General features: G+C 37.5%; 1 protein-coding gene across 1 annotated transcript in view; it reads left to right on the plus strand.

The window, feature by feature from the left end:
- The window catches only part of MRPL13 (mitochondrial ribosomal protein L13), a 29,504-nt gene that overhangs the window by 2,946 nt on the left and 539 nt on the right, over nt 1-26,019 (plus strand). The window contains exons 3-6 of the mRNA XM_050321844.1: nt 502-595; nt 2,131-2,191; nt 11,792-11,878; nt 12,212-12,333. Of these exons, the coding sequence (XP_050177801.1) occupies nt 502-595; nt 2,131-2,191; nt 11,792-11,878; nt 12,212-12,333 (364 nt within the window). The remainder of the gene's footprint in view (nt 1-501; nt 596-2,130; nt 2,192-11,791; nt 11,879-12,211; nt 12,334-26,019) is intronic.

The following is a 26,019-nucleotide window of genomic DNA, read 5'->3' on the forward strand; positions in this document are numbered from 1 at the left end:
ACATATTTAGCCCTAGAGTGTAATTATTTAATAGAATTATTTTATTTACGCAAAATGTTCAGTCCTTCAGTAAACCTAATAACTGTTTTTTGAAATAAAACAAATATTTAGGATCATTTGGAACTAACCTTTTTTTTCCCTGTTTTTTTTTTATAGGTGCATATGCAGCATAATGTGTTAAACAGAATAATACACTTGCCTCTAAGCCAGATTTCCAGATCTTAGCTGAATAATTGCAGTGACTTAATTATGAAGTCTGGTGGTATTTTACTTCTCACCTGCCTTCTAACCTGACAGTACTAATAAATACCGTAATTAAGTTGGTATTTAAGTGTTGATTTGTATGGTGTGACTCAAAAAGCTCAGATCTTTAAATTTCAGCTTTATAAAATGCGTATTTATGTGCTACTACAGATGTATCACACACATAATAGTTGTTATTTTGGTTAATTTTCCCAGTGGTTCTCTTTAATGTTTTCCACTTATTTCTGAACCTTGTAGATGACTGTGGAGATCATGTTGTCATAATAAATACAAGACATATTGCCTTCTCTGGTAACAAATGGGAGCAGAAAGTATATTCTTCACATACTGGGTAAGATTTATAGTAAATAATCAAATGAGCTTGTGATAAATTTGGTGTCATATTTTCTTGATAACAAAAGTCTTTTTATAGCATATTGGTTCAAAAGGGAATTCCTGTGTATGATTTTGGTGGTTTTTTGTTTTTGTTTGCATGTGTTACAATCTTTAAAATGATGCCAGCCTTTTTCTTCTTTTTTTTTTTTTTTAATCCACAATGTATAGTTGTTAGGGAAATAATTTAACTCAAAAGGAGTTAGAACACTTGAATAACTAAACAGATTTGTTGAACCAGGTTGTGTCTTATATGAACCTCTGGACCCAGTGATCTGGACTATTCCATTTACTGCGTAATAAGATATTTCTATTGACACTACATTTTTATTTAATATATAAATATAAATAAAATTCATCAGAGGATGAAAAAAATTGGAAAAACTAGTAAAAAATGAAATGTTCTTATGGTATACTGATGTACACTACATTGCTGCATACACTAGTGTACAATATATTATTCTGGCAGACGTAACTTGTTTACAGATGGGAGTGAAATAATCAACTACAGACAGGGTGGCAATGATCCCTTCAGTGCTCCTACTTTATACAATGACAGTACTGTTGGTAATAAACTCTAAGTGTCAAAATATATCCAGTTGGGAGATGTATAACTCATATTGAAAAAGGTTATTTTGCTGGTGCTAATGTTGCAGTCCTGAAATTTCTTTGCTGAATTGCTGAGAAATTCTTGTTCAGAGTTGATGGAAATTAATGTGTGATTTTTTTTCCTCTACTCCCCCTATGACTTCTTAAAATTTTCACTAAAACTTATATGTAAGTTGAAGCACTTGCATAAGAATGGTAGAGTTAAAACTACCACTTAATTCCATGCAGCCCTGTGGACATCTTAGTGATACTGAGCTTATTTTCATTTCACTTAGGCTGATATCTAATAATGTAGTTAAATCAAAATGAAACCCAGCTTTACCTGAATTCCATGTAATTTCTTACTCCACTCTATCATTCATTTAAAGCTTATGCATAAATCTGAATTAGTGCAGTTTCAACATATCCCATGGACTTTAGGCAAATGGATCCATTGCAATAAAAGTGAAATTTTATTACTGTAGATATGCCAAGTCTTGCTAGGTTTATTTAAAATAGTAAGAAAATAATAAACACTATTCAGTATGGGTGTTTCATATGTCATCCACAGACTGCTTCTGAGTCTTGATCATCTGGAAATATTTCCGAGTTTTGCATATCTTACTCCCATTATAACTGTTATTGTGTACTTAATAAGCAGTCTTAAAGACATCTATGTGCTTGTGAAGCACAGCCTTTTAATACTCAAGTGAATAAATAAGAAAGTACAAATGGTGTTAAACTTGGATAGTTGACAGGATGGAATCTTTCAAATAAAATACAGTTTGGTTTTTTTTTGAGGGCTTATAATACCATTACACTGTTGTTCAAGATGTAGTGATGCTTGTGTTAATGTTGTGCTTGAGCATGTAGAACTCAGCTTGTATGTTTGTTCTGTTTTTCTAGTTATCCTGGTGGTTTCAAACAAGTGACAGCAACTCAGCTCCATTTGAAGGATCCAACTGCTGTAAGTGTTTACCCTTCTTCCCTTCCATTTGTGAAGCTGGTTTGTTTTCAGTTAATTAATTCCCCTAAACAAATGGGATCAGTTACCTGCATCTCTAAAGCTGAATTACAAACATTTGGCTGGTCATTCTTAAAAGCTTGACTTGTGACAGCCATTTTTGTAAACAACATGTTTTTGGGGTTAGATTGTAATTTGTATTTTCATCCTTCTTCCATGTTGTCCAAAGGAGCAAATCAAGCTCATTTGCTTCACTAATTTTCCACTTACCCACTTGCTTTTAGTTTCAAAGGCCTGACCTTTCTCACAAGTGAACTGCCTCAAATTTGACTTTGTTAAGCTTCAGCTTAACAACTCTACTGCTTTTTTAAAACCCAGCAGGAATAATGCTAATCTTAAAAATGTTAGAAAGAGCACCTGCCTGTTCTTCCCAGTAAAATTCAACTGTAGGTTTTGTTAATTGATGATGTCTTTTTAAATCTTTTCTGCAATGCTGTATGTTCGTGGTCTGTGAAAGAACTGGAAATGGTGATTACACTGAATGTAAACTTCTTTACTAACTGTCTGTGTTGGACTGTTATAAATCCTGAATATCAGTGTCATGTGTTTGTACTGATTAAAAAAGTGAGGAAGATATGAACAGTTTGGAACATTGACTTACACAGTTATGAAATTACTTTTCCTAAGGTGTTTAATGGTCAGCATGGGAGTACTGGATAAGTACTAATGTTTCAGAACATGATTTGAGGCCCACAAAGATTAATAGATGTTTATGTTTAATTTTGACTTTGAAATGCTTTCATTTGAGTCACCTTTATAAAATATGAAGGGGATTCTTCCTTTTCCTAGAGAAATTTTATCTGCAAAATTTTTGGGTTTTGTCAGTTGTTTTTTATCAATGATTTAGAAATCCTGGTTTGTCCCAAGACTGTCTTATTCAAGATATTGTGAAAGTACTCAGTAAAAAAGTAATTCACCATATGAATTTGCCTGGTTTTTGTTTTTACTGCTTTAGTTTCTGTATCCTACAGTTCAATATTATGTTCTGTACAGAATTTTTTTCAAAACAACTTAAATGCTTTTGTGAACAGCCTCTAAGATAGTTGTAATTCCTTTGGGAATTACTGGTAGTTCCATGTCTAAAATGGATTCTTCAACCCATTTAATTTGAGCTTCAGGCAGATGCTGTGCACTGGGAGGCAGTGTAACACAACTTGTTTGTTAGGGCATGAGGACTAGAGGTTCTATAAATTACCTTCTGGCATTCGTTCTGAAATAGCTCTTTTCTTGCCAGACTCATAGATGAATTTCTCTGCAAACAGGAGGATTAGATGCATTGCCAAAAACTAAGGCATGTTGGACAGAGGCTCAGCAAATGGTGATGTGGCTCAAGTCTTGGTCTAATTTAGTGAGAGACGCTATTTTTTTAACAGAATTGTGGAGAGTCCTCAGCAGTTAACTCTATCGTTCTATTTAAGATGAAGCATTCAGATGTCCCTCTCATAAAGATATCTCAGATGTGTTTTTGTCATAATTAGTAGCAGTGAATAGTAATTTGGCAAGATATGCTCTGTATGTGTAGCTGTTGTAGGTCTTGACTTGCAAGAGATTTTATGGCTAGAAACATTTATTTACTAGTTGAATTGTTTTGGTGTGAAATACATTGGGATATGAGAAAGATGGAAATTGTGATGGTATTCTATTAACATGTTTTATTTTTGGAACTAACTTTTAAAACCTGAAAATGTACTGCTGCAAAGAGAACAATGCCTAGCCTATGTAAGATATAGATCTTGAAATCATGATGCATAGTTAATGTGGAGGTTTCTCTAAATCACTGTATTTCACTTCTTTTCTCTTTTAATCATTTTACTCATGTTAAATTCAATTCCTGGGAAGCCAATGGAATTGGATAGGTCGTAGGAAGCAGACTGTATCTTCCTGTGGCATCAAAGTCTGCATTCTGTAAAGTGTTACAGGCTACTGCTTTTTCTTTGCGTTTGGACTTAATGACTCCTGCTCGTCCTGGTAGTGCTTCATTAGATGAGTCAACATTGGTTTTGAAATAGTGCTCTTACAGAAATTAAGGCAGTAAATTAATGGAGGAGACTACTTCCAACGAAAAGGATGTTGTAAACTTGCTACATAGAGATTTTGCAATGGATATGCCTTATTTTCAGTTTATATGAGTCTCCAAGAGTGTGTGTATATAGTAGGACTGTAATACTGCTTAGCATTGTCTTCACTTACGTTTATCTGCATTCAAACATACAAATCCCCAAGATAAATATTTTTCTATTACAGTTTTGTTTCTAGTATACAGAGAGACTGTTTTTAGGAAAAGCTGGTTCACAGCTAATAGCTAATTAAAAAGATTATAATGAGTAATTTGATGCAAAATGCTGTAGTTTATGCTCACATGGGGGGCTGAAAAGTCATAAGTATAGTTGTCAGAATTTAGGCAAGCTTACTGTAGTATCATCCTTGATCATTTCTGATTTCTTCATAAGGTACCAACATGGGATGATGATCTGATATTTTCACTTAATGGAAGTTGACCTCATTATATCTATCCTACTGACTTTGAAGTTTTATAGTCCTTGCAGGTGGTAGGTAGTGTTTCAAAAGGATTTGTGCTGAATTTGAATGATACATGTGCTTTTTTTCATAGGGACATAGGATGTTTCAAATTGAAGAGAACACCAGGAAATCTCTAGTCCAATCTCCTACTCAAAGCAGTGCCAGCTATTAGGTCACATAACACTGCTGGAGATTTATCCAGACAGGTCTTGAAAGCCTTCCATTTGTAATCCATGATATTTCTTCTTTGTTGAAAAGAATAAAAAACCCAATCTGTCCAGTCATAAACGTTTAATCTCAAATGTATAATTTTGTCTCTGAGATTGGCAAAATATTACTTTTTTTTCCAGTGCTAAGTTTCTTTTATGTTAATATGGGGCAGTGAATACAAAAAGAGGTCTGCATAGTTCAAGTTTTGTATGGAGCTTAAAGTTCTGTGTTCACTGTGCCAAGTTCTTCAGCACTTCAGAAAAATTTGGTTTTATGGAAGGGTAAAAATTAGTGTGTTGACAAAAAAGATATGAAAAGTAAATAGTCTAACACATTTTTACCTTTAATACCTGTGAGTTAAATTGGGAGGCATGAAAAAGGGAGTATCTGTGAATCTGTTTAAAATTTCTAGTATTTTCACTTGTCTGCTCTTCCGGAGAATAGCAGAGCATAGCTGTGGTCTGTTGGAGTTGGCTGGGCTACTTTAGGAAGTGCTTATTGAAAAAAAAAAACAAACTTCTTCACATTTCAGCCTTTTATTTCTCTGACTTAGTTTTAGTGTAAACTCTTGGACCACTCATTTGCAAGAGTATTAAATATGTTCTTTAGGTGCACCCTAACTGTTGGCTGTAGTTTGAAACAGCCACTCTGTTCTTCAGTTAATTTAATACTAATATTCTGTATGGTAGGAATAACCCCTTAGAAGGTTATTAGGAAGCATTAGTTTCCATTGGAGGTTGCTAAGAAAAATCTGATTGAAAGATATGGTGCATTTTCTTTGGCAATAGTCTCTTGAAAATAAAGGAAACATATAAACCCTTTGATGTGAGATGCAGCAGTTTGGAAATCACAGAAGTTTGGGGTTTTCTTGTTTGTTTTTGATAAAACTAGCAGAAGTTTTGTTTAGCTGGAAAACCACTGATAGGCATAGGACCAGCATTTTCAAAATTAGGCTACTAAGTACTTGATACAGAAAGACTAAAAGATGTACTTCTAAATCTCAGATTTGAGGGGGAACAAAGATTACTTGAAAAAAACTTTCTGGGAAAATATTACAGCTCTTCATTAAAATGCCTGCAACATATGTTGACAGATGTAATCTGTAGAACCAGCTAGTAAATCTGTCAAAACAAAGTTTTCAAGCAGGTTTTGTTCTAATTCTGATTTGAAAGGTAAGCAAGATTTGGCTTAATTTTTTTCTTTCCTTCTTTCCCCCCTCGCCCCCCGCATCAGAAACTCATCCCCAAAAAAAAGAAAAAGAAGAAATTACCTTTGTCTAAGACCAAGTGTTTAGTGAGAGGATTGACCTTTGCAGTATTCAGAGGCTGTATCGCCTCTGACAGAGAAACAATGGGCATTCATTGTTCAGAATGAATGTTACCTGATAGGGAAGATTATTAAGTGAAGCAGCAGAGCTCTGTGGAAATGTGCTGGGAGGGAGCCTCCGGGGGTGTCAGGGTTCTAGTTTGTTCAGCTGCTGGCACTGATTGGAAGGGGCTTAAAATGTTCTAATTCTCCTTTTGAATGCCTTTTAGCAACTGCTTGCACGTATAGACTTGCCATTGTATCTGTGTAATAATGGTCTTTTGAAGAAAAGCTCAGACAGAAAACACAGTTAAATCTTGCTGTTGGTATTTGAGAACGTATTTTCTTTGCATCAGTAAAGGACAGTCGATGCAATAATAACCTACATGCTAAAAGCCAGTTACTGAAACATTAGATGTAGTAGGGTTTTCTTTTATTGCTGTGGAGTAATGTTTTTTAATTAAGCAGAGCAAAATTTCAAAGTCTGGCTTAGCATGCCTGCAGAAGTTAGTTTGGCATGGGGAAGAGAATATTGTTATGGAAAATGTTATTTTGAAACCTCTAGGTGATCTGAATAAGTCTTAGAGCTGACTTGGTCTTTTGCTTCACAGTACACAAAAATAAATACTTCTATTAAAAAAGTCTTAATCTGTTCCTTGTTTGAATATGAGAGTTAGTATATTAATTTAAAGAAAACATTAAACTTCTATGTTTTTAAGTGCTGAACGGTAGTGGAAGCCAAATTGCATACAGTGAAAGTTTAATTTGTCTGTGACCAAATGATTCTTATGGCAGCTTTGAGTGCATTCACTGTTGCTGTACTACTTGTACAACTGTCAGAGCTAGAAAGGTGAAGTTCTTTATATGGTTTTATAACATGTGGTGAAAAGAACAATATTGTATACAGAACAGAAAACCACAGACTGGTAGAAGGAAGATGCAGTATCAAATTGTACCTTTGAGAAACTGGTGTATCTCCTGAAGTTCTTCTAGGCTTTTTTTGGTATGCCTTGTAATTAATCACTTTGTTTTCTCTGGAGCACTGTGTCTTTCCCATGTTCTAGAGTTGCTTCCTGTTGATTATTGGACTTAATTCAGCTCTTACGGTAGACTTTCTCCTGGAAATTCAGCCAATTATTTTGTGCTTCTGAGTACCAGGAGTGGTACTGCTCTGTTGATTTTCATCTTTAAAGTATGTTTTATCTGGCAAAGAATCTTTCTCAGAACTTGTTCTCCATCAGCCATAGTCTGCAAGTTGCACGTAAACCAAAGCTTGTTGCAAAAATTGAAATGTTTAAGGCTTGCAGTGTTTCAAATAAATACATTTTAATTTATTTATACTCATAAAATGTAGTAACATGCAGTAAGGGACTGAAAGGGCAAGAGTTTTAATAGAGCTGCCTTCAGATTCCTTTCCTTCAAATTAGCCCTTTATATTGGAAACTAAAAGCATAATGTCATGTAACTTATTAAGAGCATGTCTATGCTGTGAGTATATAAATTAGCAAACTTGGGAAGAAGGGTATTGCAATATTCAAGATGACAACTGTAATTAGAGCCAATAGGAATTTTGTAACTCAAAGGAAAGTGGGGCAGACAGCATTCCAGTAGTATAAAAATCTCCAAATAATAATGCAGTGGTGTCTGTATACACCTGAAGGTAGATGTCTTTACCTGATGGAGAAAGTATGGTCTTTAGGAGTGACTATTTATGAGCATGTGGAATTTTACACATTACTAGTACTAAAGATACAGGACTGGGGAAGGAGGCAGTAGGAATCCATACACAACTATAAAATAAAATGTTTAACTGTGCTAGTTAGTTTTAAACTGAGATCAAGGTTGCATTGAACCTGTGGGTAGGCAGACCTCTTTGCCAGTCTGAAATCCCACAAAAATCACTGGGTTTTATAACTTTCATATAAAATTAAACTCTAGTTACTTTAATAGTTCAAAGTAAAAATAATCACATAGAGAACAATAATACTTGTCTTTTATTAGAAGTATATTACAAGCATATAGAAAGATCTGTTGTTGTTATTGTTAATTCCTGAAAGAAACAACACATTCTGATGTGTGTTTTCAGGGAGCACTGAATCTGGGTTTGAGGTTTGCATGAGTTCAGTAGCAGACTTTTTCTTGTAATTCCATACTTTTTTATTTAGGGTTGGTGTATTTTTAATAAAATTTGAGCATGTTCACGTAACATGAGAGCCCTTGCTTACCTAACACCCTGAAAGTATTGCTGGTTTTGTCTGGCTTTTCTGTGACACAACCTTACTCTAGGTGCAAAAGCAGTTTGTACAACCTCAGTTAGGCCTGTGCTTTAGTGGCTTCTTTGACTTGTCATCACACCAGTCAGAGAGAGGTTCTGGCTGTAGGCAGAATTTTGGGCAAGGACTTGGATGTAAACTTGGTCTTTCCAGGAGTTGGGTTTGAATTTGTCTTGGCTCATAGAAGAGTCTTTGAGGCAGAAGTTACAGTGAAGGAAGTCAGTAGTTTTTCATCAGTAGTTTTCCATCACTGCCTTCTGTGTCCTGGCTCCCTGTATGGTCCTCTGTTCCGTGGCAGGACTAACGACCTTGCAGTAAATCAAAGTCCTGGCTGCATCCAAAGCAGCGTGGCCATCAGGGTGAAGGAGGTCATTCTCCCCCTCTACTCTGCCCTTGTGAGACCCCACCTGGAGGCCTGTGTCCAGCTCTGGGGCACCCAGCACAGGAAAGACATGGACCTGTTGGAGCAGGTCCAGAGGAGGGCCACAGGGATAAGAGGGATGTAACACCTCTCCTATGAGGAAAGGCTGAGAGAGTTGGAGTTGTTCAACCTAGAGAAGGGAGGACTCTGGGGAGACTTTATTGTGACCTTTCAGTATGTAACAGCACCTATAAGAAAGATGGGGACAGATTTTTTATCAAGGCCTGTAGTGACAGAACAAGGAGTGATGTTTTTAAACTGAAAGAAATTTAAATTTATATTCGACATATAGAAGAAATTTTTTAGTGTAAGAGTGGTGAGAAAGTGAAACAGCTGTCCCAGAGAAGTTGTGAGTGCCCCATCCCTGGAAGTGTTCAAGGTCAGGTTGGATGGGGCTTTTACCAACCTGGTCTAGTGGAAGATTTCCCTGCTTGATTGCAGGTATTGGGCTAATTGACCTTCAGAACCTTCCAAACCAACCCGTTCTATGGCTCCATGATTTGCCTGGCAGTCAAAAATGGTTTGTGCTTCATGTGAGCATGATTTTTCTGTGCAAGGTCTTGTGGTTATGAACTTCTTGCATGTGTAAGAGGGCAGGGAAAGGCAAACAAGTTCCTGAACAGCAGGGAGATTGGCAGATGTACCACAGCATGCTTTGGATCATGCTTACTGCATTTAGCATACTTACCTACAGAAACCATTATTGAGTGTATGATTATCTGTGATCATTCATTATCCATTAGCATTCTTCAAACCCTGTTTTGATGTAAGTCTGTCACAACCTGAGGTTGTCAGTGCTGCAGTGACTGTACACAATATATTTCTGCATTGTTAAAACTTGAGCATATAAAATCAGTCATTGTTTACAGAGTGGATTTTTTTTTAATAGGCACATTTTTACTACTGAACTGTTCTCTTTGTAATGTGGCTAGAAAAATCAGAACATATCCACCAGTCAGAAGTATTTTCAACCAGAACAGACCAGCTGTTCTACCAGCAGGTTCGTTTCAACAGGTGTCTGTGCCACATGCTGCAGAGAAGGATCAAAAACCAGACATGAACTTAATGTTCATTAAAGTGTTTTTAAGTCTCTTTTCGTTGGGCTGAAATAATGAAATAACCAGCTCTGTGTATCTGTAGGTCAAAGGACCATGTATGTACAGTTTAGTCTAAGAAGTTAGCACTGGTTCTATCAGAGTTTGAAGTTAAAAGTAATTTTTTAGGTAAAAAAATTCCCACAGTTAGGCAATGTGTTGTGATGTGTCTGGGTTTGTTGGTTTAGATCTTACATATTTTGATCTTTCATTTGCTATAGGGAAAAATGCTGGATAGAAAGGAAAATAAGTGTACAAAATGAAAATTACTATTGGTAAGAGGGCTTTTAACGTCTGTGTATTTTTTTGTATTGTTATCGTGTTTCACTTGATTGTCAGCATTCAGTGAAGTAAAACAGGGAAGGTTCATTTTCTGTCTTCATCCTGTCTTTGTCTAAGCCCATGGTGTATACTGACCTAAATAAACTGCAGTTTGCTCTACAAGCATGAATAGTTTTATCCCTAAAAAGCATTAGTTTTCATCTTTGGTTTTTAATAGATGCATATTAATTTTTATTAAAGAAGGTATCAACACTATGGATTATTCTGCCTGACCTATTTCTTCTGTCATCTTGATTTATTGTATTTGTCCATGGATCTGTGGTACTGGCTGCATAACACCTGAAAATCTGTCTTAACTATGTGGTTGCAGCTGGGAACTCAGTGATTGTCTCTAAAATTTCAATTGAGTTCCTTTACTTAATTTTATAAAAAGAAGTAACTTTGTTCGATACACTTTCCAAAACGTGCAGATGCTTGGGAGGTTGGTTTGTGCTTTGTGCCCTACACTTCAGTGTGTCTTATTGACATGAGCTTAACCTTTCACTAAGTGTGCCTGGGTAGTTTCTGATTTAGAGATAGTTTATGTCCAGGTGGCTTGGAGCACACATTTTACTTACAGAATTTCACGTAGGTCTACCCCTAAATGCCTTGCTGTCCTTTGTAAAGCTCTTTGTGTCTCCTGCAGTTGTGTGCCTTGTTTTACGTGTACAAATGTTCCCCTTCTGGGTGAATTCCATAACAATGTGTTTTGTATTTAAATTAGAGGCATCTGTACTAGAGTCCAAGAGAAAATCTTGTTGAACTTTGTTTACTTTTCACTGAGCATCATTTAGTGTAGATGTACAAATACTATTCATTCCTGATGCTCAGAAGTGAGATTGTTCATCTGGAACTAATCAATTATAAATATACATATATATAGTATGTTCATAATGGAGTGTGTTGATATGTCAGCTTTGCTTAAGATACAAAACATTAATTATAAAGCAGTTTCAAACACAGCAAATTACACTGTTTAACTAGTTGCCAGGAACACTTGGAAAATGTGTTAGAGCCTATTTTATTTTTTTCCTTAGTAATGTGTGTATATATATGTGCAATGCAGTATGGAGTTACCACAAGCTTCTCAGTTCTTTTTGAAGTTGAATGATCATATGCAATCAGCCACAATGCTAAATATAGCTCTTAACTTTCTAAGCTGAAGTTTTCTAGATGGCTGTTAGAGTAACTGTTTATATGATGGGGAGTAAGTATTTCTTTTTTTAACATTAAGTCTAGAGTACCTGCTGAATGTGGTGCCAGAGTTCTTCAGCATGGAAGAGGATGACTGGAAAAAGGTTCAGTGCCTAATGAAAAGGACAAGAGGGAAACACAGCTTACCTTTTTCATGTTATCTGTAACCTGTCTGATTATTTGTTACCATGTTATCTTTCCACAGATTGTTAAACTGACTGTTTATAGAATGCTTCCAAAAAACCTTCTGAGAAGAACTCTGATGCAGAGGCTACACCTGTTCGCAGAGGATGTGAGTAGTCTTGCAGTTACATTTTCATTCATGTGGGATTTGGAGGTGAAGAGGGAGTGTTAGTAATAGCACTTGTGTCATAAGCAGGTAAATGAAAATGATTCAAGCTGATTTTTTTAATATATCTATATGTAGTTGAAATGTTGATGCTTTTTTCTTTATTATTTCACAAAACTGTGAGATCCATGATATGTGTGAGATTGTCGTCCATATTTAGTTCAAACACTTAGTATGAAGAATGCAGTAGTGTTGACAAATTTTGGTCTGTTTTTGGGGGGAGTGGTGTTGGTTTTTAAACAATCAGATAGTTAAGAGTGTTCTCACCTGCCTCAGGTTATTCCAGAAGATATACAGAAGAACCTTCTACAAGAGATTCCTCAGCCACGTGCAGTCCCCAAGAGGTTAGATGAATATACACCAGAAGAAATTGCTGCCTTTCCAAGGGTTTGGACTCCGTAAGTATCTTAGATTTTTTTTTTTTTCAAGGACACTTTGAGTGAATATGTGTTATATAGCCTCTCACATTATTAGTAAGAAAAAAAAGCAATGATTTTTCTGTTTATGTCATCTCTTTTTGGAAAGAGGACATCATTAAAACAAGGAACAGTGGTTGCTAAGTTTTTTGTATTTCTGGCCTTTGTTTTAATGAGAAAAGCTTTACTTGAAATCATGTTTTCAACTTTTTACTTCATCAAAATGAGTTGAGTAAAAAACTTCATGACCCGATTTGAGCTGTATGTGCTCTATAATGCATAACTCTGGCTTTCAAAAGCTTATTAAAATCAGTTGTTCTTAGGCTTCTCATTCTGTATGAAACTAAAACAAAGTCTGTGTGTCAGTTGTGTGTAATCAAGGCACTGTGTTACAGTCTGTGTTGAAGGGAAGAAAATCCAGTAAATGCTTTAAATCCTCTTCAAGGCTGAAACAGGGTCATTGGGTTTGACATTTTCTAACCTGTGTCAGTTATACAAATTGTTAAGTTTGCTTTATCCTCACTACTGGATGGAGTTGAAGGTGCTGATATGTCCTGGTTCCTATGAGATTTCAGTGAATTAGCCCTGAAGAAATTTAGACTCTGCACCAATGACCAGAATTGTCCAGTACATTAGAGTAAGGCTGATAAGCCTCTCCTGTCATATGGCACGTTATAGTTTTGTATAACTGTTTTTAATACTAAAACTTATAAAGACTCTCTCATGATAATTTAGCACTGAATGGGGAGCTGGCACGTAGCTTAGGTAACTGATTGGGAGTATTTGTATTGTCCAAGGAAATGGTGTTACGTTGCCAGAGCTTTTGAAATGCACTTCTTTGTCCCCCTGCACTGCCATAGTCTTGGTTGAGTTCATGTCCTTAGCACTGGGACACCTTAATTGTGTTGACTCGTAGGTGTGTGTGGCAGAGGACAAGTAAACTTGATGCCATCTAATTTAGTTATTGCTGTCAAACTAAGTTCCCTAATATCTTCATCTTAGCATTGAGAAGGCTACTTCAGCATGTTGATCCTTGAGGAAAATCAGCAGACAAACACTACTGAAGCTAGAATTCCCCTCCTGTCATTTCTTGGAACCATTCCCTCTGGAGGGATTCAAAGCACAGGGGAAATAATCATTCCCTTTTTTTTTATTTCTCTCCTGTACAGTCTCATCCAGACTGATTGCTGGTAACTGCTATCTGTACACAATCTTTTTACTCTGTGCCAATTGTGGAGGTTGGGGAATGCTGCTGCCTTAGAAACTCTGCAGCTGCAGCAGATTTGGAGGCTTTCAGCTCAGGGGATCATAGTGCTTCTCCTGTGGGAGGGCTGGGGAGCTCAAGTGGGTAATCTGATGAGAAGAACCAGAGGAATAGGCACACCTGAGAGGAGAGGAATGAAATAGTGGGTCTAAAATGAGTGTGAGAGAATGCCAGAGAGAGTTAGTGGGGTCTAGGTCGGGTAGAGAAAAACAGAGGGGAATTTGGGAGAATTTTAATGCTCTTGAGTGGAGAGACTGGGCCAGAATTTTCCCTTCAGTCAGCTATTCCATCTAGAGCCACTTCTAAAGGCAGGAAGGCATATCTAACACTGCTGCCATACCTTTGTTGCACTGGACTTTAGTCCTACCTTCTTTTCTGTGCTCAGGAACTGGTAAGACCTGGCAGAGAGGTAAGAGTGAAGATGGTTATCTACTGTCTCTCCCCCAGCCGCAGGGCTCATCACTGTTGTAATTTCAGGTTTCTTGTTCTGGCCTGCAGTCACACCATTGTGAATCTCAGATACTAGTGTCAGATAGCTACATTTTAATTTAGCCTTCAACTCACTTTTTTTAGCAGTTTTGATGTTGGGAAGAGTTTCCAATTTGAAATAATGAGAAAAATAACAATGCTTTTCCTGTCTGAGGGAGTAAGTGTATTGTGATTCTCTAGCATTCAGAGTACTATGTGGGGGAATTGTAGCTGTCAGTGTTGCCAGCAGGAGTGTCTAAGAATAGACAGCTTTGCACCAAACTCACTAGAAGAAAGGCTGTATGAGTGTCTAGCTGTAACAGACTCTGTGTTCTGAACTTTTTGACTGTGTGAACCCATGGAACAAGTAGTTTTTACATTATTCCTTTGAAAGACTGTAGAAGTGACAAAGATTGAAGTATTTACATATTCTTTTTAGGGGCATATAACAAAAACATTCTTCTAAAAACGAGTCAAAAAAGAAGACATATTTGTTCAACAAACCAAAGAGTTAAAATATCATTGTATAAATCTGATAATTTGAGATGTACCAAAAAAACAACTACCTGACATTACTTCAGAAGAGAAAATGTGAAGGGAACATGAGTTATTTTTTGGAAATCCAAGTATTGCAGAAACACACGTGTATCTCAGAATGAAAAACTGACTCTCTGTTTGGGTTCCTCATCATTTTATTCTTTCCAGCTGACAGGATGCCCAGAGAGGTTTTAGAATCTCCAGCCATGGAGATGTTTTGAACTCACTGCGCGGTTCCTGAGCAACCTGATGTAATGTTGAAGTTAGTCCCGCTTTGAGTGTGGTCCTTTCAGATGCAGATTTTTCTATGGTTCTTTATGTATGATGAAAGTAAACAAACACAGATAGCAAAATAGATTAGTATTTTAATAAATTGTGTTAAAAAACCCCAGTGCACAGGTTGCTAGTAGTGTTGGTCCTGTTTGGCTTTTCCTTGGGCTATTGTTTGTTATTCTGTTCTAGGATCTTAGTTCCCTGTGTGAGAACAAACACATGGTGCTAAAATGAGTAGCCTGTTCATGTCCTCTGTGTCCTGCATTCTGCATTTGGGATGTAAAAAGCCTTGTAGACTTGGGTATGTGAGCTTCTGCAGAACCCATAGATAGCTTTCAAGCAGTAAGAGTAATCTTTGCAATAAACCAGAAAATGAAGGATGAAGAAAAGCTATACTCATTTTTTTTCTTTAGATGATTTTAATAATTCTTCTTGCCTTATGTGACTTTTGTTTTTAATTATTACTTATCTTCCATGAAGTTCTGAGCCTGGTGACCACCTTGTTTAACAAAGGGTAGAGGTTCAAAAAGGAGCTAAATACCTCTGAGAGTGATTTAAAAAAGGAGGAATTATAAGGTAACAGTGTTTATGGTTCATCTTCTTTCTACAGAAAAAAATAGTTGATATTAGCCTTTTAAAATAACTATGCTTTAATGAAAAAGTTCAGTTGAAAAGCATAGCTTGCTTAAAGGTATGTAAGGCTATAAATATAGGTAAACACAATTATAACTAGAAATTAATCTTTAAGGTTTTACATTAAAACTTACACCCAAGAAATGTACCTCACCATATGTAAAACAGCCATAAGATAGATAATAGGGAATTAATGTAAATAACAGAATTTATATGAGAAATTACTAGTACTAGGAGGAAAATACATTTTTCTCTTTCATGTGAAATAATAATGTGAATCATTTTCATTTGGAATGTGAAGACAAGATGGTCAATGCTGCTAACACTCTCATTGGACTTTTAACCTATATTTTATATCTAAATGTCTTGCTGTAGATATGTTTTTAAAGGCTGTTTTGCTGGTAATTGGAGACTGACCCACCACAGAGAAATATGCAATATCCATGTGGAACTCTAAAACAGAGAAAGTTTTTAAGGAAAGCACAGGTCTGGTGTGGAAACCCAGCAAATCATTTGGTGTCCAGAGTGGAGAGCATTCCCATCGCCCCTCCTTCCACCACAGCAGAGTTCATAATGGGGCATCAAGGGGGATCCTGTTCCATGAAAGTGGAGACTTAAATGTCAGAATATTTCTAGTCAGAGAGACTTTCTTTGAGCATTCTTTCCTTTTACCCATAATGGGAACCAACCGACTTTCCAACTTGTGCAGAGGTTCCTACTTAGATCCTCCATGGAGAGGTCTGAAGTTTAGTGTGGTGGAAAATCATGTAGATACACGAAAGTTAAATTATGTCTTTTCCAGACATACTTCGAGGGGGAAAAGATCAGAAACTGGTTTCTCTGACAAAGTTTGATTTTGTACTATGAATGAAACCTTTATTTCAAGAGTGTTTGAAGTTTCAGATTGTATGGCTTTTAAATGAGTTTTAAATAGAAATCATCACAGAATTTACCAGTCACATATGACTAAGCAAACAATTCTGTTCCGTAAAAGCAAGGGCACATCAGATTCATGGGGGAATTTTCCTGTTACATACCATTTTAAAGTTGTTTTACTGTCTGGGTATATATATATGTTTTGAGACAGTTTTAAAGTCAGGAAATTGTTTTTCAAGAAGTATTTAAATAAGAATGTTACCAGATATATGGAACAGCAGCTCTGTGTTGGTCCAGTGAGGTGGATGCATTCCTGAGAGTTTCCCTTAAGAAAGCAGAGCCATCTGATTTGAAGGAGCGTGCTCAGGGTGGTGCTGCCGAATACTGAGCTCCTGTTCCACTGCCAGCCCTCCTGGGAACTCCCCTCGGGCCAGACAGCCCCTCCCTTGGCCTTTCAAGGGGCGGGGGGAAGTTCTTGAACGCTTTTGATGGTTTTAAAATTTGATGTATTGTAAACTCTGAAATCTGGTTCAAGAAAACCAAACACCTTTTTAGTGTTTATTTTTCTGAGCAACTTGCCTGATTTCCACCCCCGTCTGTACACCCTGTTTTGGGGCAGCGCTTGCAGAACCTGGTCTGAAGCTGTAATTTTGTTTCAGCCGAGCAGCATGGGCTGGGCAGGGTCCCAAAACTGACACTGCATGTCATCCCCACGCCATGGCACACAGATTGCTGGTGATTCATCAGCAACACTCCATGGCTTTGAAAGCAGAGAATCAGAAGGAAGGAAAGTTTGTAGGTGATGAAACACAAGCATGTTGGATGCCTGTGAACTGCAGATGGCTCTGATAATGCTTGTGCACATTCTGTGCTAAAGGTAACTTTTACTTCCAGTTCCACCCTGCTTTTGTGTCCTTAAAACCAGCCTTGCCAGACTCAGCCGAACAGAAGCCAACTGTCATGCTCCCAGCAAACAAATTTGTGGGCCTTGGTAAACAGAAGGGCTTTTGGATTTAGAGATCCTCTCAGACACAGCTGCCCTTTGTGTTTGTTTTCTTACAAGAGCTGCAGGAATAGTTGTCTTGCACAATTCTACAATTTCTAGTGTAAATTCCTATTTTTAGTTACCCGCATTACTTCTGGGAAGGAGTAGCAGAGCTGAAGAAGCCAGGGATATGCTGGTTATGTGGCTGAAATGGTGTTATAAACAGTACTTTTTATATATGCAAGATGCTGACAGGGTTTTTTATGAGTTTTTTTTACCTGTTAATGTTTTCAGATAACTTCACAAGGAGCCAACACCAAAAGACACCTCACATTATACTGCATAAAGAAATTATATTTCTTTATATTACAGGATATTTCCAGTGATATACTGTGTTTACAAATTATAACTTGCAGTTATTACTAAGTTTATAAAATGCTTTTTTTCCTACAATGAATTATAAAATAAATAAAGGGAAACTTGTGGGATTGGTTACTCTAGTTATATGGAGAAGTGCAGAGGGAAAGCCATAAAGATCTCCTCCAAAGATTGGAAGGTCTCGAGCTATATTTATAAGGACCACCTTGAGTCTATTTATTAGCCTTTAAAAAATCGGTACTAAAGTAGGTATTTCTCCAGTCTTTTTCTTAATTCCTGCTTAGTTGTAGAATGTGTCTGCAGCTTTTTGGGGTTTGAATTCCATGTGCCTCGCATGGTAATATTTGGTTCTTATTTTGGGCTGGAGAACAAGTAGTACCCAGAACTTGGGTGCTCATCTTCTCTCATAAAGCAGGGCTGGCATGTATGAGTGCTGAGAGAAGAGGTGGCCAACACAAACTTCTGTAAAAGACTGGAGCCAGTCTTACTTTTTCCTAAAAACAAACTATAAACCAAGAGGAAACCCTCCTGCCAGTACAGCCCAGTTCTGTTCCAATGTACTCTTCGAGGAATCCCTCTGGAAGTTCATTTTTTGTGGCTTTTTTGGTTCTCATTAGGAATTATATTTGCTAACTGGATATCATTAACCCCCAGTAAAATCTAGGAACTATCACTGGTGACTTTTTTTAATAGTAAGGGCATAAAAACATCCTGGGATTTTGTGTAGCATTTTGTTTAACAGGAGATTTGAAGGTAACCAAGTCTCACACTTCAGACTACCAGAGCTGGATCTAAATTCCTGTGGACAAAAAGCCACACAGATACTTAAGAAGCAAATTTCTCTGGCCTACATGAGGTTTTAACTGCAGGCAGCAACTGGACACTAATTGAGAAGGGTCAGGAGCTCAATCATCTTAACAATCCAACAAATTCCTGTTTAGACTGTTTAGCCGATTGAAATTAATTCCTGGCTTTTCTCTGGCATACCTGAAACACGTCAGTGCTGCTGATTCCCATACCCTTTACCTGGGGGCAGCTGACATTCTATCTAAAACCAGAATTGAAGGTCAGAGATAATAAATGGGTAACTGGGGCCTTTACTTGAGCTGTCTGAAGAGGTTCCCAAAAACAAAATTCTAAAGCTGCTTTTCCCTTCCCTTAAAATCTGTTGTTGGATCTCGTATCTGAGAGTAGAACCTAAATTAATGGGAATTTGACAAGCAGTAGGAAAATGGTTGTAAATGATACTGTTGAACTACTTGCCCAGATGAAATTAGAGTTAGATTATTTTTTAATTGCTCTTTTATAAATGTCTAGATTTCCTTTTTTTCATTTGTGGTGCTGACAGCAAGTCTGGAAAATATTTCACCATTTCTTCACCCAGTTCTCTGTTTATTTGAAGAATAACGTAATGCTTTCTCCAAAGCCAAGTGTGCAATGCTGTTCTTTCTACAGTCTTACAGTTTTTAGCAGAATATATCACTTAAAAAGAAATCTTTCATTTGCAGAAAGCATCATCATACCAAGATGAAATTTACATGTGCTTTGCGTTGATTTAATTTAAATCATTTTCCAGACAGAAATCATGTAATGCAGGTCAAAATCTGGGAATTACAGTAATTTTCAAACATCTTAGATCAGTTTTGCATAATTTGTTTTTACAGAAACTGGGTTGTAACCACTTTATTTTAAATTCTAATAAGCCATTCTTAATTTCACTAAGAGTACCTAAATGCACATAGCATTGGTTTAGGTAACTTGACTTAAGGACACTTCTTAAAAGTTTAAGCAAGTGCTAGTTTTATGTAGAAAAAAAAAACAAAAAAAAAACAAAACCAAAATAAGCTGCAGCTGAGGACCACAAAAGATAAATCTGAAGTGTTTGTGCAGCAGAGGGTTAGTCAGAGGGTTAGTAGCTGTCCTGTCATAGCAGTATCATCTTTTCTTACTCTATTTTGTTACAAAATGGAGCTTCTGTAACTGTGGTTTATTTTCCAAGGAAAATTAGTTACACTTGTAGAAATGTTTTATAGCCAAGATAATAGCCTGCATGAGAACTACACCAACATGGAAAAGGCTCTTGTGCCCCAAGCAGAGCAGATTCATGGTTTAGGATAGGCCACGGTGTTTACTGGAAATTTAATGATAGTTTAAATCTCGTTAGCTGTTTCACTGATTATTTTACCAGAGGCACAGAGCTACCCTGGGGTTGTAGGTACACCTTGAATAGAAAAACGATTCTTCTCCCCCCCAGCTCCAAACTGTTGATATTTGAGTACAACCACATAATTTGGTTTTACAGAGAATGACAACCATGTCTAATCCTTGGTTTTTGATTTACTAGTGTGGTTAGTGAAAAAGATGAAATGTATTCAGAAATGCCCTTTAGCTATAGTGCACTTATCTAATACCTATTGACTTTGGCTCAGCTTGCGAAGTGTACCTAAAAAATATATTTATTTCTTTTGTGTCAGAGTTTACAGTAAATTTTGGCTCTATGTTGAAGTTTGTCCATAAGAAGGAGTCTTAAGATAACTCAAAATTTCATAGTTTATTCATAAATTAACCCTAAAATGTGTGCCAGATGGACCACAAATTTCATGCTGTGTGTACTGTGCATGAGTTTTATACAAAAACTAATTATTTGGAACCCTTTATTATGAGAAAAGCTAAAACCCACCTACTGCCCTTAATAAGGGGATATGAAGGATAAGTGATAGAACAATCCTGTGTAAGCAAATGACTGTCATCAGTTAGCAATAATTCCACATTCGGGTGATTGTGATTTCCATAATTACGAAGAAGAGCATTGCAGTAATACAGATCCAGCGTGCCTCCTACCTCAGAGTAATTGGATCAAACAGTGACTGAGGGCTAAATACTAAGTGGCATGATCAGTCCACAAAATCTTTTCACTATTTGGTCTTCCATTTCTGTTATCTCTTTGAAACTCTCTTAAATAAGACATTTATGAGCCAGGATATCACTGGTTAACTACTTTAAAAAATTAGGAGTAGTTTAGAAGTACTTTAACACCAATTAAACTATATTTTTTGTGTGTTTTAGTTTTTCAGCCAAGGTTGGAAAGATTTTATCCTTGTTTCTTAAAATTGTGGAAATTTGTGTAAGAAAATCACAGAGAACTTCTGTAAAACTACACTGAAGACTCCTTCAGTTGTTTGGGGAACTCTCACTGTTCAGCAGGAAACAGGGGGGGGAAAGTGAAAGAAAAAAAAAATGGAAAAAAAGCTATCATAGCAGCCAGGGACCTAAAACCCTCTGGCATGAGTTACTCTTAAAACATTTTGATAACTGCGAGTTAAGACTGATACTTTTTTGGGTTTGTTTTTGATGGATAACCCTTGCAAATGAGAAGCCTACCAGACAAAAACTTTTCAGGTAACAGCATTGTGCAGGCTGTGAATGGAAGGGATGGATGTGCCTTTCATACAGGATGTTTATTAATTTTTAGGGGGGTTTAATGCATCTGGAGTGGTTTCTGTCATTCATGGAAGCAGTAATATCTTAACAGAATTCTGTCCTTTTCAACTTTTGCTCTTGTACCACTGCTCTCATGTCTATCAGTTTATTAGCGTGGGGCATTACTTAGCCCTAAGGCACTGACCCTTTGCAGTGCTGAAGCACAAGGGTAGATCTTTTCTGAACATTCTTTGTCAAGGCTGGTGAGATTGCAGAAAGTCCAGGGAACCCCAGCTCTCTGGGTCACGTTCTCCAATGGTGAGATAATTGCCCACAGGTGAAGAGAAAAATGCAATTTGAGATCTTCAAAGCTTCTACCCCAGGTGTGCATTGCCGAGTCAAGAGCAGGTATTGACAGGTCATTCACTCCTGCAGCACTGACAGTCCTATTCCTCAGCAGAGGCAGCTTTGAAAACATCAGTTAGCAGTCATCAATGCAGGCTTGTAACCACACAAATGGCTGCAGTTAACTCCGTGAAATTTGACTTTATACAACTTGTTTTGAAGAGTATTGGACAATACAACATAACAACACAGCAGTGTGGGTAGGGATTGTTTATGACTGTCCAGGGGGCTTGAGTTTGAAAGAAGGTAGGGTCATGTTATCAAGTGCTATTTATCAGCAGCATGTGGTTGAAGAAACTAGGCAGCTGTGTAACTTCTTTTGGAAGAAGAAGGAAGGACAAGGTCTACCATAAATTATATGGTAGAAGATATATAGCTAATCCCAGTGCATTTAGAAGCTCTAAAAAACAGAGTAATTTGGGTTAAGATATGGAGCTTTGAAGAGGTATTCTGAGTTCTTAAAAATTAAGAGAAAATATTTTTAAAGGATTGTCTGGATAGTAAGATAACTGCTTTACATATAAAATAGACACTGTCATATATTACTCTAAAGCCTTAAGCTTATCATTTCTTTGAGGTAAGTAATGCTATTTTTCACCTGTCCGCTGTAAGGACTGTATTATAAGGTGTTCTCTTGCTTACCTAGAAATAAGATGGTGAAGTTGTCCTGTATATTTTTGAAATCAGGTTAGTTGCAGTGTAACACAGACTGTTGATCCCTCAGATTTGGCATTCACAGAGTAACACACGCACATATACACCCCTTATTTTATTTTTTCTGAGGCTGTTTTACCTCCACAAAACATTGCTAGGCAAAGGGAAACATCATTGCTGGAATGTGCTGACAAGAATTTAATAAAGATGGAGCTGTGCAGCAAGTCTGTTCAGAGTTGATGGAAATAAATATTCACTCCAGGAGTTGAAAGTTGAGCATATCTAACTATTGGAAAAGGTCTCTGTCCTGTCCACTTTGATAGGAAAAATACCCTTGGAAGAGGACATTTCACATCACACTGAAAAGAATATTGAATGTTCTGTGGAGTGGGGGGTCCCATTGTAGTTGCAATTATACAAGTAGGTCTTTCTGTGCTGTTTCTGTTTGCCCTCTGAGATATTCAAAGGCTGAGGTCATAGCTTCACAAGCATTTTTTCCAGCAAAAAGGCTGAGTTTTAAATATCATCCATCACTTTTCCCGCCTTTCCATTCTGCTTGTGTGGCAACAGAATGAAGGATCAAGGAACTGACCTAGATTAAAGATCAGCTTGTTTTATGCAAATCCTTCTTGGCCACAAGGGCACACTGCTGGTTTATGGACAGCTTGTTTTCCACCGGCACCCCAGTAACTTTGGGGACCACTAAGACTTTTGTTTTCCATGGCAAAAATGGATCCTATGAACTGGTCATATGTGCAGGTTTATCTCTTATAAAATTCAGTGACTGTGGATTGTCAGGATTTTACATCACCTGTATTTGTCTTCTGATAGCTGTGAGTATGGGTAAAAGTTGGGAGAATTTACAGAATCACAGAGTTGTTACGGTTGGAGATCATCCAGTCCAACCCCCTTGCCAAGGCAGGGTCACCCAAAGCAGGGGACACAGGAACACATCCAGGTGGGTTTTGAATGTCTCCAGAGAGGGAGACTCCATGACCTCCCTGGGCAGCATTAAGGGATTTCAAAGCTGTAATCAGAGCACAGGACCAGCTCTTTGGTTCCTTTTACTTAGTGGTAACATTTGTTAAGAGAGAAGCACTGACAGGCCTGGTGTAATGAACAGGATGTTAATTTAATTTTCTGAGTATTTTACCTAGAATTCGCTGAACTGTGTCTTAATGCTCTTTATGTGGGGTATAAAAATGTAAGTGGGATATTTTTACGTTTTGGTGGCAGACATCTGCTGCAGAGACTAATGTTGCATATTTTCAGTGAACCCATAATACTTTGCCTTTCAGCACAGATTTCACATTCGCTGCCTATTTCCCCTTGCCCTGGAGTCTGCTGTCAATATACAGCAAAGTGGGTTTTTTTCCCCCAAGAATGTTACTCTAAAAAAATAAAAAAGAGAGAGAAGCAGCTCTGTGAAGTCTTGCCTTTGGGTGAATTTCTGAACTGTCTCTTCTAGAAGATAGCATTTCCTTTGTTCCAAATGCATAAACTCAGGGCTTTGTTGAGGAAGGGCAGAAGCACTGCCATCGAAGAACACTCTTGCATGGATTTATGTAATTTATCAATGAGCAGTTTATCCATTGGTGTTCACAAGTAGTTTATAATTCTCTCTGAGTAGACAAGGTTTTTGTGGGTTCATACTCTTTGTCTGACAAAGTGCCTATAACACTTTTGCCAAAGACAGAGTTTTTCAAGGCTTAGCTTTCCTAGTGCCAAGGACTCTTCAAAAGCAGTCCAAAAGCCAAGTACCAGTGCGCATAAAAGCCTACTGTGGCAATAGAAAGGGCTTTAAAAACTTTTGTATTTGTTCACACAAGTGTTTCAGTGCAGAAAATCCTGCCTTTAAGCTTCATTAACTTTGTAAGACTACAAACTAAGAGTCCAGTGTTTCATGCATTTAACTTTTAAGACAATGGACACTAAAGTTGAAATGCAGATTACAAGCACGAAAGAAAAAAATGGATTTTCACCCCAGAACAAAGTACTGTGGGACCCATAGTTCTGCAGCACTCAGGCATAATCCTAGAGTGAAGTTTTAAGTGAGCTATTCATAGAAAAATGCAAAATCGTTTGAGCAACACACAAGAGGATGAATTGGCCTATGAAAAACCAGATGATAACTGTAAATTGGAAGACAAGGATGTCTTTGCCATACTGCGTTGCCTAAAATCTTTCAGCACTGCCCAGCCATCTAGGATGGATGCAGTGATAAAACTTTTAAGTGATTGCTGATAGTTTTTCAAGATCCTGCACTCTTACTACTCCACCAACAGTCTGATACAATGAAATACCTATTCTGGTGTGCGTGGGTGAGATCTAAGTAACAAAATGTGGAAGGGCTGAGGATTGAACTAAATGATCTTTAAGATTCCTTCCAACCCAAACCATTCTGTGATTCTATGAATATGTGCAAGTAGTGAAATCCTGGATTCTATGAAGTGTTTCTTGACCTTCCTGTGTGTACCAGCCATCAAGCACTGAGTATATTCACATCTAACATTAAGTACCTAAACAACATATACGGTGCTTTCAGCAGTTCTGTCTTGCACAAATGCTACAAGTTCAAGTGTTAAGACAGAATAGGGCATTTAAATGGGAAACAAAGAAGCTTTGTGATTCATCACAGCATGAACACTAACTCTTCTTTATGTTGTTCTGTGAAATTCATACAATCATCAAATTTTATACGATACACTTGAAATAGCACAGACTGAATTCCAGAGTTGCTTTCACATAAGAACCTACAGGCTCATACAAGAATTGTGTGAATGACTTTGAAATTTGCTTGAGAAATTCTAGAACAGCAACACATGACTAATTAAGTATTGGATTTCTGTATGGCATCCCTACAGCCATGTAAACTCTTAGTCTCCAGTAAGCCCCTGCTTCCATAGCTGTCTGCCTTTCATTTCTATTGATGAACAAAATTAATGATTAAATTTACCACCTTTGTAAATTTAACTTGGTTACTGTTGTGGCTTGCAGATTTTCCTGTATTCCAGAATTTTTCATTCAATTTCACAGCAAATCCTCTGGCCCTGTGTCCCTTTCCATGTCTACAAAACCTTTTTTATTACCTCCCTTGTTCAGTCCTAGTGAGACACAGTCACCCTGCCTGCTCAGATTAATGGATGAGGGAAGCAGTGAGGAGGGTGGGTGCTGTATTTACACCAGGCTGTGGGGATGTGGGTGTGGTGCTGCGAGGAGCAGCCTGTCCGTGCTGTGGACACACTGTGTGTCCTGGGCACCTCAGAGACCATCAGCCTGCACTGGGGGGTTTTCGGAAGCCACTGGGCAGAGCCCAGGACGTGCAGCTTCTTTCCAGGATGTGTTAGGGATGTAGATGTCCATCTAGCCTTCAAACTCAGCGTCCTAAACAACATGAGTTGGTCTGAGTCATGTAGGTTCAGGAAGAATGTGGTTCCTACAGCCAGTGGATGTGTGGCACGCAGGGCAGTGACATGTGCCTGAGTAGGAGGCATTACAAACAGCAGTATGCTGTTTTTCACATTTGTTTGTCATCCAAGCAAAGGGGATTGCAGAACCTTTAAGATTCAAAGTAGGGTTGTTTTTTTAAATCATTGGTTTTAACTGTCCCAGGAGCGTGTTGGTGGACTGTGTTCTTAACTTAAAACTTGCCATCTTATGCGGAGATTGTTCAGTTTTTAAAAGTGAAGACAAATTAGTACCAGTGTTTAAAACACTGTGAGATTGCACTCAGTTCAAGATGCTTTTTGTTTTGCTTAGGAAAGTAGGAGTGGCT

This window comes from Myiozetetes cayanensis, unplaced genomic scaffold (assembly GCF_022539395.1).
Source record: "Myiozetetes cayanensis isolate MyiCay16 unplaced genomic scaffold, myiCay2020 scf1, whole genome shotgun sequence".
Taxonomy (NCBI): Eukaryota; Metazoa; Chordata; class Aves; order Passeriformes; family Tyrannidae; genus Myiozetetes; species Myiozetetes cayanensis.